Source organism: Centroberyx gerrardi, chromosome 19 (genome assembly GCF_048128805.1).
Source record: "Centroberyx gerrardi isolate f3 chromosome 19, fCenGer3.hap1.cur.20231027, whole genome shotgun sequence".
Lineage (NCBI taxonomy): Eukaryota > Metazoa > Chordata > Actinopteri > Beryciformes > Berycidae > Centroberyx > Centroberyx gerrardi.
This window is the reverse complement of record NC_136015.1, coordinates 9,985,266-9,997,655: the sequence shown is the minus strand read 5'-3', so window position 1 is coordinate 9,997,655 and position 12,390 is coordinate 9,985,266. Positions and strand designations below refer to the sequence as shown.

At 41.4% G+C, this 12,390-nt stretch overlaps 1 protein-coding gene across 1 annotated transcript; it reads right to left on the bottom strand.

The window, feature by feature from the left end:
* Positions 1–4,563: 4,563 nt before the first annotated feature.
* LOC139927237 (homeobox protein Hox-A10-like) lies at positions 4,564–6,540 on the bottom strand. Its single transcript, XM_071919298.1, has 2 exons — positions 5,679–6,540; positions 4,564–4,838 (listed from the first exon to the last, which is right to left on the bottom strand). The coding sequence occupies exons 1-2, from the start codon at positions 6,538–6,540 to the stop codon at positions 4,564–4,566; spliced, it is 1,137 nt and encodes a 378-aa protein (XP_071775399.1).
* Positions 6,541–12,390: the final 5,850 nt, after the last annotated feature.

The following is a 12,390-nucleotide window of genomic DNA, read 5'->3' as shown; positions in this document are numbered from 1 at the left end:
GCAAAAACAAACGCGCACACACACCACACACACACACACACGCAGTAAACCCAGCCTCACAAAATAACAATGTGAAGAAATCAAGTAGCAACTTGGCCCCTCAGAGAACTACAGTGGACTAGTAGCGGGGAGACAGGCTGCCATGCCATTGGGTAGCAGACACACGTGATCATAAAGGCTGAACAATAAAGGATAAATCAATCCCTTTGGTCATTAAATACTCACCCACTCTCCTATAACAACCTCTAGTTTTAAAGCAAAGAATTATCAGATACGACTAACATCTGAAATCTATGAGATGTGAAAACTGAATGACTGAGGTAAAGCAAAAAATTGTTTTGAGGAATCTTTGCCAAACAGTACTGATGTTAAAATCCCTACTTGGTTATCCAAAACGATACAGTATGTTTTTGGAAGGCTTATTTTACGAGGTACTTTATAGGACACGTAAGCACCCTACCCACGCTACTCACCAAAACATATGTTTTGTTTTTTTAAACACCGCCATATTGAAGAAACCTAATAGCACAAAGATGCACCAAACTCCTTTCTAGGCAGCGCCTGGATCTCGAATTACTCACCACCTCTACTCAGAAGACATTTTTATAAACATTTAGGCTGCAGGGCATCATTCCATCCGATGTCCGTCCATTTTCCTTATTCTTCCCAAACAATAACCATATTTTACTGACAGAAAATGTGACAGAACTAACAAATATATCAAAAGGTAGACCCAAAACACAGGGAATATCTAATACAAGACTAAAATAGGTCAACAATATTTTCAATTTAATTTATTAAATTATTGACCATATCAGTTACTTGTGTATTTGTATCATCCTGATTTTAGGACATTCATAATAACGTTATGTATAAGATATTTACTAACAGTACTTTTGCAATTAACAGATTTCGTGATTTAGACAAATATAGCCTATTGCACGTCACCGCACGTCTGCAGGCTAAATCTCTAAATTGTAAGAAACCACATAAAAATATGTCCATGTTTAACTAAAACAGTAGAGGCCTATGTAGGACTTCTATAAGCTGAACACAAAATCGATGAACACGGAAATATTTGTTTAAGTCAACAAAAAATTTTATTTGGACTCATTCCATCAGATAAAAAAACAAATCAAAGAAACCACAACTTCCCCAATTTGTCTACTAGGGTATAATTATGCAATATCAAAATATTGTTCTATATAACAGAAGATACAATGCATTTTACAAAATAGAGTCCCTACTGCATATACTGCATGTTATAAAATAATACGCGTTATAAAATAGTCACGACAATATGTTGCACGTATCCAAGGGAAAAACATGAATCCAAAACAGAAAACATAATAAAATGTGGTGCAGCCTCGACCCATAATAGTACTGAAGTGAACCATTTGTGACCAAAGCCGAATATTTATGAAACATAAATATTATAAGTAAATAAATATATAGAAATAATCTTTCCAAAATCTCCAAGGGAAATGGAAACGTGCGTCCAGGTTCCAGCGGGTAACCCGTTTATTAGCAACGCCGTTAACACTTGTATAGGCCTATATGTTGTTATTATCACTCCCATTAACAAATTAATTCTAATGCCACTTACAGCCATAGCTTCAGTGTAACGTTACACTTAAATAGATCTAAATATATGCGTAATGTGGTGCTAGTGGTTTCCTCCTTTTAAAATGAAATGGTGCGCGAACACCAGGATTTAACAACATGACACATTTAATATATATGTATAGTGAAGTTTGAGATTATGTAATGAAAAAAAAATAAAATAGATAAATAAATATATAAATAACTCTACAAATAGCGAGGCCACTGTCCACTAATACTATCTTAAAATTGGAAAACAATAGTATCTTGATATTAATTTAAATTCGAAGTTACAACGAAGGCAAAAGGTATTAGACCAAAAACATATAGTTTATTCTATCAAACAATCAAACATAATGCAATGTACTCCCAGTTGAAGGAGACCTTGATTATCTAATAGATAGATTTAACTCAATATGGATTTAAAAAAAAAGGGGGGGGATAGCTGTGTGCGTAAACGTCCATTATTCTAAACCTAACCTCACCAAAGCTGATCAGGGATTACAAAGCAACAACCTTGAGTTCTCACGCATTACGCTACGTGTTTTATTTATTACCAGCAAATAAACGGAGAGCTGGGCCAACACCCCACAAGGCCACAGGCGATTCAACACGAAGGAATCCTCTCCAGTGTGGTGTAACCATTTCATTTAGAAGAAGAAGCAGACGAAGTGCACAAAGTGTCCATATTGTGCCTTCGACTTATATCACCTTGCTGGTACTCGCACATTATTTGGCCCGCAGACATCAAAACAAGCAGAGGGGGGAAAGGAACGGCTGTGCGCATATATATGCACTAAAACTCAGTATAGACAAACACCTTCAGAGGAGGAAAAAAGAGACACTAGGCCAATGGCTCTCGGGTTGTAAACCTAAATCAGGGTGTGTTTTTCACTCAGTTTACCGCAGGGGCTATTCACTTCTTTTGCCTCTGCAGATAACAGCCTGTCTGGCGGATCTAAATATCGCCATAAAGCCCTTCCCCTCCTTTTGTCTGAGCCACTATTGCGCAGCGGAAGCATCCGGTCCCATTGCCCACGGAGGTCGCTGTTGCCCCACTCACCTTCCCCTTCCCCTCCACTGCAGTGGTCGTAACCGAGGCCTTGTCTGGCGTGTCTGCGTCACGACCCACGGAAAACACTCGGCTTTACCCTAAATCCCAAGTCCACGACGCATACTGCAGCTCAGCTTTGACCAAGTTAAATACAGCACACACACATGCCTGCTCGGGCTTATTTTAACGACGAAAAACAAGTCGAAAAGTCTAAAGAGAACATTGCAGGAGACAAGTTAAAAATATACACAGCATCCAGCCACCCAGCCCTGCCGACTTGAGAGCCAGTAAGTTTGATAACCGTGGTTCCAAAATAGGCCTACCTTTCCAGTATTTTCAACAAATCCCATCATGTTTATGTCCCAGATTTGCTTGCCTGATGCTTTCGATGTGTGTAACTGGGGCAATTGAGACAGTTTCGTGTTGCAGAGTTATAAAATGGATCCCAACAACATGAAACTACCTAAACCACTCGACAGTCGATCCGGGCCTCAAGTGAAACACAATCAGCCAATTCATAATGCACCGTGGTCGTCAGTCCCGTCATCAAGTGTCCAAAAATGGTCTGTATTGAAAAAGTACAACTGTATTGTTCACACCAGAGAAACGCTGCAACAAGGCGCAAAATAGACAAATTCACAACGATAATGGACTCACCCGATCCTCGAATGGTTAATCCCAGTATTCCCAACTAAACCAAAAGGTAATGTTTTATCCATAGTGGATCTATACAGTCCAGATTTCTAGCTCTGTGCCGGGCCTCCTCTCCGTCTTAAAGGCTCTCCCACGACTGAAGCTGCTCTTTGAGGAGAGGGAGAAACCTCATATACCAGCCAGTCATAAAACTCTACAATAGCCGGCTGGGCATGCAGCTAGACGGCCTAGACGTTATAGCCTAATACCTTAATTATTTCCGATAGCCATTACATTAGTCCCCAGAAACATTTCTTAGCTGGTACACAACAAAAAAGGCCATCTCCAATCTAATAGCCCCTATTGCACCCACCGCAGATGAGAATACTTGCAAAAAAAAAATGCAAAACAGACCTGAATTCCAGACAAAGCTTTTTTTCCCTCCTTCTCCATAATATCTAATATCAAACTGATAAAAACACATAGGCTATATAAACCAATAGTGCAAAAACATAAGCAGCTACTCGTTAAATGCGAGCTGATAATTTATTAAGCATTACACAAAAAAACACAACGTAATATTTACACAATAATATACAATAGAAACATTCCTCCTTTACGTTGCACACGTTCTTCAGGTTTTGTCTAAACGTCCTCAACGTGAATAAAGATTTCTGCTCAGTTTATACATTTAGCTCAAACATAGAATAGGCCTATATCATGGTAGACTACATCTAATGACCATAGGTGAATTACTCTTCCCCTATGTATTTGGTGATACATAGGCATTATATTCCAGAGTGATCAAAATTGCTAAAATGCAGGAAAAAAAGAGTTCTGAATAATGTTATACCATGCAATTCCAATTCAAATAAAATAAACATATTTTATATTTGGACGACTCAATTTAGAAATAGGCTATTTGCCAAAGATGGGAATACGTAGGCGATTTAAACCACGTCCCAGGGCACGACTGTGTTTTTAAATTGCATTCATTTAACTCCACTGACGACATTTATCCAACCGGACGACCATAGTGACAGAAACGAATCAACAATACAAAAACACAACAACAGGGAAAAAAACAAACAAACAGGGAGAACCCATAACATTCACGATTCTTTTTTTTTCAGTAGCTCACAGAGGACGATGCATTGACATTAAGCTTGTCTGGAAAAAGATGTGCCCCACAATGAAATGAGTCATTAAGTGGAAAAAAGGGGGGTCATTCATTTCACCAATTTTCATCTATTTCAATTTGATCACCTCGTTCATCACGAAAAGCCATAGTTGGAGGTGAGCTCCCTGATCCTGTTTTCCCGTGTCATTTTCTTCAGTTTCATCCTGCGGTTCTGGAACCAGATTTTGACCTGTCTGTCCGTCAGGTGGACGCTCTTACTGATCTCTAGGCGGCGCTCTCGGGTCAGGTACATGTTGAAGAGGAACTCCTTCTCCAGCTCCAGTGTCTGGTGCTTGGTGTACGGACACCGTTTCTTCCGGCCGCTTTTTGCTGTCAGCCAGTTGGCCGTGTTTTCACTTTTTGTGTCTCCTAAAGAAAATGGTATAGATACATGTTTTTAAGACCGGACGCGCTGTAACATGGGGGGCCATGGTGTGTGTGTGTGTGTGTGTGTGTGTGTGTGTGTGTGTGTGTGTGTGTGACAGAGAGCGTGTGTGTGTGTGTGTGTGTGTGTGTGTGTGTGTGTGTGTGTGTGTGTGTGTGTGTGTTAAAGCTATGCGTAAAATATAGGCCTCTTCATTAGACTCACCAGACTTGTACTTGAAACATGTGCTAAGTAATAACTACAAAATATTTAACATTGCATATAACATTTTCCAGCCATGGTCCAGCAAAGGAGAAACATCATTTCAGTGTCATGACAAAAAATAACCAGAGAGAACAGAGACATTATGGGACATGGAATTAGGCCTATATATTTGTGGCCTATTCGCTATGTATTTTCACGCAGTGGTCAAAAGGGATACGGACTAGAGATACAGGATAAATAAGCGTATTTTAAATTAATGTCAAATTTAGCTTAATACAATATTGTAGGGTTACAAAATAAAAATAAAAATGTACCTATGCCCTAATCATTTGGCTACTTGTTTCAGTTTTACGCATTCGATCTGTCCAGGTGTATACATCCATAATATACACCAATTCATGCGTTCAAAAACAAAAAGCTTTATGTATACAGATTATTGGTGTCAAGGGAAATTATATGTGAATGTCAAATTTCCAAAGAGCATCTCTTGACTTGTCACTAGAGCCCAAAAAGTCAAATAAGACTTCATTGACAGGTGTCATAAAAAAGCCTCGCCATACCTGCATTGCATGCACTCAAAACAACCGTGGATGACCACACCTATAATGATCCATACTCACCTTTAGTGGCCTTTGCTGGTCTCTCTTTGTCGAGCACTTCTGCCTCGTCAGCAGAGGAGGCTTCTGCCTCCGAGGACTCCCGTGCCTCCTCGTCCCCCGGTGCAGCGTGAGGCTGCAGGGCTGCGTTTCCCGAGGAGACGGGCTCCTCGGTGTTCCTGCCTTCCTGCGCCGTGGCTGGAGCAGAAGAAGTCGGGGTTGGCGGCGTGTGGAAGCGAGCAGGAGCAGGGGGGTGTAGGCCAAAATGAGAATGGGAAGGGTTCGGCTGGGGGCCGTTGTTGTAAAGTTTATGAGAATGTGCGTGCGTCTGAGACAAGCGGAAGTAGCCCGGCACAGGCACTGAGCCCCCGCCACCGCCATCGGTGACTGTACACGAACTCGACCCGGAGCCGGCTGTACTTAACCTCGAATACGTGAGATCTTCGGCGGTGGAGGCTTTAGGGCACTTCGGCGGCTCATACAGACAGTAGGTGCTCTCTTCCTTAATGTTCTGCGGGAACGAGCAGGGCGCGACCTGGGGACCTACCGGCTGCTCTTGGTCCATTCGACATGACCTCTGCGCGTCCATCCACATCTCCATGCTGGACATGTACGCGCCTGAAGCGGAAACCATGTTTTGGGGACCCACCTCGCCCCGCTTACCCATACCTGGGAAGTATCCATAATTGTGTAGTCCGTAAGGCACTTCTGTGGCTGTGCTATGGGGCACACACACCGCGCTCCCCGGGTAGTGCCCTCCGCCGCCCTCGGTGCGGCCACTGATCAGAGAATCCACTAAAAACGCATTTCCTGACGGGCTGTCCGAACATGACATTATTGTGGTGTATTTTGGCGAGGGAAGAAGATAGCCCTTTCTGGCTGACATTTCTTGTGCAAAACATGCTGGATATGATTAGAGGTACCCCCCTCTCCGCCGTGCAGACTGTAAAACCAATGGAAAAGCTTGGAGATGGGCAGTCCCTCCCACTCCGAGGCTACGTAGCAGCCGGGGCCATATCCATCATGGGGCTGAGGCAGAGAAAGGAGACAGCACAGCAATCAGTGTGTTCCCTCACCTCGCTTTAATGCACCACCATTACCCCGTATAAGGGGCGAGGTCCTACACAATGCAAAGTTTCAAAAATAAAAAAAAGTAGCAAAGCGTTCATGAATCCTCAATAAAAGGTAGTAAATCACCTATCGACTGTACAAACCACCACATTTGTTTGGCCAAATTATTTCCCCACATGCAATTCAAATGTTACCACAAAGCTGAGCAATAAATGCTACACAGTTCCGAGCATCAGGTTTGTCTGAACCTTTCAATAATTCTACCCGCAGGGAAAAGTCACGGAGGTACACACAACATCACATTCCTTTTCGTTACAAAGAGAAGCCTAACTCTATAAAAATACCAGTTTAGGTTAAGAAGGCATGGCCTTAAGGTGGCAAATCAAGTTTAAAGGTAAAGGATTGCCGAAACCCACCAACAAAGACATAAAATAACAAAGCCATGGACTTACTGGTAATAAAGTGTTTTAACTGTAGAGAGGATTCGCCTTTGGCAAATGAGTTGGCAAAAACCCGTTTTATATGGTGCATCCTTTAGCCTCAAGATATGTGTCCTTCCGCACTAAAAGGAAAGGTGTTAAGACTAATGGTGCCTGGTCAGTAGACCGAGCAATACCAAACATACTGCTTTTTCTGATGAAGGATAGTTCCTGAAATATAATTAATTTCCAGTTAATATCACTGTATTGTCTTGTAAACTAAATAGACCTATAATTACAGTACTATACATCATACATAGCCTATTTTAACTTAAGAGTTTGGACTAATATTGAATTATATGAAATTCACCAAAATAAACCAAACTAGGGCCGTGCGTAAACAATGGCAAACCAGATCACTGTCACCAGTGAAAGTAATAAAAGTTACACTATAGCGATGATACCTACCTAAATATAATTCATAAATATCTCGCAAATTATTGCACGCCTTAAATATTAAATGCCTGAAATGTAAGATAATACGTATACGGTGACAACATCGACAAGACATTCAAACTTCAGCCGTTATTACGCACGAGTTTTATCCTAATGCTGTATAAAATTGATGCGCATAGCTCTGAAATTTTACAGCATTTCACATCAAAATATGAAAATGGATTTAATAGATCTACTTGAAATAAGAAATGTTACTCCTAATAATTCTTTTCCTGAGATTTCTCGCCAGTCCGGTATATGGAAATGATTTGTTATGTGCCTAAATAATCATTACGCGCAACCTGTTAAAGAGTTAAAACCTGTATTTTCGTTCAAAGGCCATTAGATCATGTATATATCATTTTGTTCAGCCGCAGCATCTACCCTACTACTGTATACCTTACTTATAAACATCAAATAATACAAAACTGCGTTTAGAAAACAAATTTAAGTTCGTTTGGTTACAAACTATTGATCACGGAGTTGTGGGGGAGTAGGGTCCAAGCCGCCACAGCAAAGTAGACATAAAGCTTGCACATACAAGTCATCCTGCCGGTCCAATTTGGGGCAATAAGGGCCACAATAAAACTCTCCCTCCATTTTGTAGTGTCCTTGGCCATGTGCACTCTATAGCTCTCTCCAGGTTGAAGTTAATCTCGGCCAGCTTTGCCATTACCAGGCCCAGGTGGCTGCGAGCCCCCCGGGTTTGTTTGTAGCCTGGTGTCCTGAAATGAGCGAATTTGGAAGAAATTCATAAATTATGCCCATTTAAGTTTTCAAACAGTCTGTCATGGACAGCTCATTTATGTTATTGAAAGTACACTGGCTTGGATATTAGCGCGTCGACGGTGGAAATTTACCAATCCGTCCTCTGATCAAAACGCACACATTCCAAAAGATTGAAAATGTTGTAAATGAATTCAAGGTTATTTATTTTTACATAAATATAACACAGTATACTTCTTCCAAAAGCGAGCAAAAGATATATGATAGATATGTATGAACTAAAGGGCATATTTGCTGCAGTGAGGGTATTTGACGACAAAGGCCGTGCGTCCACCATTTGCGCCTGTTTAGTAAATTCCCCAAACCGTAAAATCATTCTACTATCCTACTAACCTAAATACAGACTAACTAAACGCAATAAGTCCAAAGCCTACTTACTCTTCTCCACAGCGGCCATGGCCCTTATGGGACATATGAGCCACTAAGGAAACTAAATACATCAATTAATTATGTGTGCCCAGTATTAAATTGTTTTTGGTCTGCACACTTCATGCCGTACTGGCATGGAGGCCTATCTATATCTTTGTGTTACAGTTATTAATTGTAGCTATTAAATCTTCATTTTCACAGCTGCCCGGCTATTATATCCTCAAAACAGTTTACTCTGACCACTGGCTTTGATCAGGCCCATATAATCGTGGCCGAAGAGGCCGTTTGAGTCGGATCATGTTCGTCCCGAGTGCAGTTATGAACAATAATGCGGCGTTTTATTACATCCAGCGGAAGTATTTATTTTTCACGAGAGACAAAGGAGAAGGAGACTCGGTCCACACGCATGCAGGTCCAGAATAGCCTCTCACCACTTGGACTGATACCGAATAGCCTCCCTCTGCAGCTCTCTCTATGACAGGAAGGAAAGAGAGACGCGATTTCTGCCCTATCTCAATCCAATCGACTTTTAAATCACATCTTTCATACACTTGGCACGGACAGAGAATAATGTGTTTTGGAAGGTCACTCAATGTTGTTGGTGGATTCCTTGAAGAAGAATAAAATACAAGATGACGAAGAAGAAGCTCATGAATGAGCATAGACCCTACTACTGCATGAACGGTTGCTGTGATTTAAGATGAGCTGCATTAGCATGTAGACCATCAGAAAAAATAAATCATTAATTTTATATCCAACATCCACTGCTTACTGATCTATCGTTAAGCTGGACATTAACTAGTTTCATCTTTAATAACTAGTTCCATCTTAAATAATTAGGGCAGAGTTATGCAAAGCCATAGCAGTCGTGGTTAGGCTGGACGGGGTTGCAGATTTCGCCAGGTACAAGCCGACCATGCTATACCTCAACCATAAAAACCCAAGCTCAGCAAAATGAATAGCACATGCAGCATGAAGGCTTGGCACAGATGTGTTGCCTTATTAGGGCCCCCAGGAAGACTTTCTCTACCGCACGGCCCAGTAAGCACCAGAAAGAAATGAAGAAACAAAACACACCACAGCTCCTATCAGAGGCAAGCACGCTCTGCATGTACGAGATGGGTCCAAGCGCTGAAACAACACAATTGTTTATTCTTATAGAGCAAACTATGCGGGCTACCGGCTATGTTGACAACAACTTTTACCTGCATGCATTTCGAGGTGAGCTTGGAGACGAAAAGATCCACGGCCATGACATTGGTCCCAATAGCGCCGCCCGGTGGTAAAGGAAAGACTAGTCCCGAGTCCAGCCGTTGCCACTGCCCTGATTCGAGGTGGATAAACCGCGCAAGGGGGAAAAAGCTCTCAAATGAAGTCGAGGCGGCCAACATGCAGAGGCTTTTCCTATCCGTCCTCTCCCTGTCGTCGCTCTCGCCTCCTTGGTAACACAGTTAATAACCTTGGGTCTCAGACGGTTTATTGCACTGCACTCCAATTGTACAAATGCTCCAGACTCTCAGACAGCTTTTATGGCCGCGTTGCTGCGGCAACGGGGAGGATGTCCCGTAATTAGGGACGGAATTCCAGCGCGCAGTAAAGGATGCGCAAGGCAAGGCCGGACTATGGCAGAGAGAGGCAACCATAAACTTCAGCCTCTCTCCCCGCGTTTATGGCCCTTTTGACTGTCATATATGAACGCCAATGCGCTGCGGCTGGCTCTCATAAACACAGTGATAACAACAGCAAATATGGCGATCCTCGCTAAAGGAGAATGCTGTTGGAACAGTGTTTCCAAACCCAATCAGTGAATGTTACGCACATACACACGCACACACTCACACACAGATTCAAACAAATGGAAATCAAAGAAGTGCATATCGTGAAATTTCGAATTTTTGGAGACAATAAATGTTATATAGAAAAAAAAAATATATATACAGAGAAGTTAAAAGACAATGAATTTCACGTTCAATGCAAGTTTTGTAAAATAACCTACGTTTCACCGGACGCACTGTGTGCCATGATTCAAAATAATGAGAAAACGCTGCATCAAAACACACACCGAGTCAATAATAACAATTACCAATTTAGGTATTTAAGCCTACTTTAAGAATATGTTTGCCTTTATTATTTTACACAATTAAAATCAACATATAAACACGTTTCATTTCCATAATGTAGTGAGTGCGTGCACCTCGTAGGTTGGACGCTTCCTAATTTGTTCATGAGCCCAAAGGTCCGCCGCACTACAATGTTTTCAAGTGTTTGCTCTATACCCAAGCACATAATTGTGCCAATTCTGCTGTAAACGTGAATTTTTTGTGTTGATTCTGCGTGCGTAAAATGTTGGGCATGTGCGTATTCTCATTCATCAACCGGCTTACAGACTTACACTTTAAAAAAGGAATGCGTCTAGGAGTACAAAACAATAACCAGGCACAAATATTATTTTTTTCAATAATCCTTTCATTTTTTAATTTGGAAATATAGTATATTACAGAATAGTTTGGGCATACCAAGCAATTGATTCAATGCGATGACCCTGACCAGCCTTGCCCTGACAGTACATTTGAAAATGTAGCCTTTATCTTGTTTAGACTGCAAGAAAGTACCAAAGGATCACTGAGTCATGAAAAAATATTCTGTCATGTGGATCAATATATCGACAGACTGAGGAGGCCCACTGTATATACCTGTGTGATTGTGTTAGGCCTGTACCTCAGTGCAACTCCACAGGGAACCAGTGGACAAGCTTATCTCTGGTTTGGCCTGCATTATCAATACTCGACTGATTGGTATCAATAGTCTTCAAAAATCAAAACTACAACGTGGATTTGGGTATTGAAAGGTACGCAAAATATAAATACATAGTCAGCCCTCATTCTTTATAGGAAAGACGGCAATAGCTCGATTTTGAGGTCAGCCCAAACTGAACACGGAATCCCAATAGCCTGCCTATATGGATGGACTTTTCACTTGGTTAGCCGTGGCATTAAATGAGATAGTAAACGAGTGGCTACAAAATAAATAAGCACACAAAACAGAAACACATTACATTCTCATCCGCTCAGACTCATTATTTGGTCACACCAAAGTTCTTAGTCTTAATTATTAAAGTCACATATTCGCCATCATAAATCCACCACGTTATCACTTTTCTGATTTAAAAACAGAAAAAAAGTAGAATAAACCTTTTGATTACAAAATACACTGGGACAGTCAATTAGAGACTGCAAATTTTGCCCGCGTGAAAAGAAATAAAGGCGTCTGTGAGTCACAATAATATTAACATATAGGCCTTCACGAGCACAAGGTCTTAGTGAGGGCAAAATCCGTTTATACATTTTCAAACAAAGTCAGAAGAGCGAAATTAAAGTCCTTGGACTGTCTTAATTCATGCTCACTCTTTAAATGATTCAGATCACGGGATACTGTTGTCCTCGAACTTGAAATTAACCATTGAGCAGAGTTGTTGCTGCTGTCGCGGCCATTGTGGTACACAATGTACACTGGAAAGTCACAGCTAGTGAGCCAGTCTGTAAACGCAGTCAGTCCCACAGCGGAGGACTAGAGCTGTGATGGTTGTATTTTGACCC

Coding starts and splice junctions, on each gene's coding strand:
- LOC139927237 (XM_071919298.1), bottom strand. CDS start 6,540: ATGTCAGCCAGAAAGGGCTATCTTCTTCCCTCGCCAAAATACACCACA. Junction 4,839..5,678: donor ACCAGCAAAGGCCACTAAAG/GTGAGTATGGAT, acceptor CATTTTCTTTAG/GAGACACAAAAAGTGAAAAC.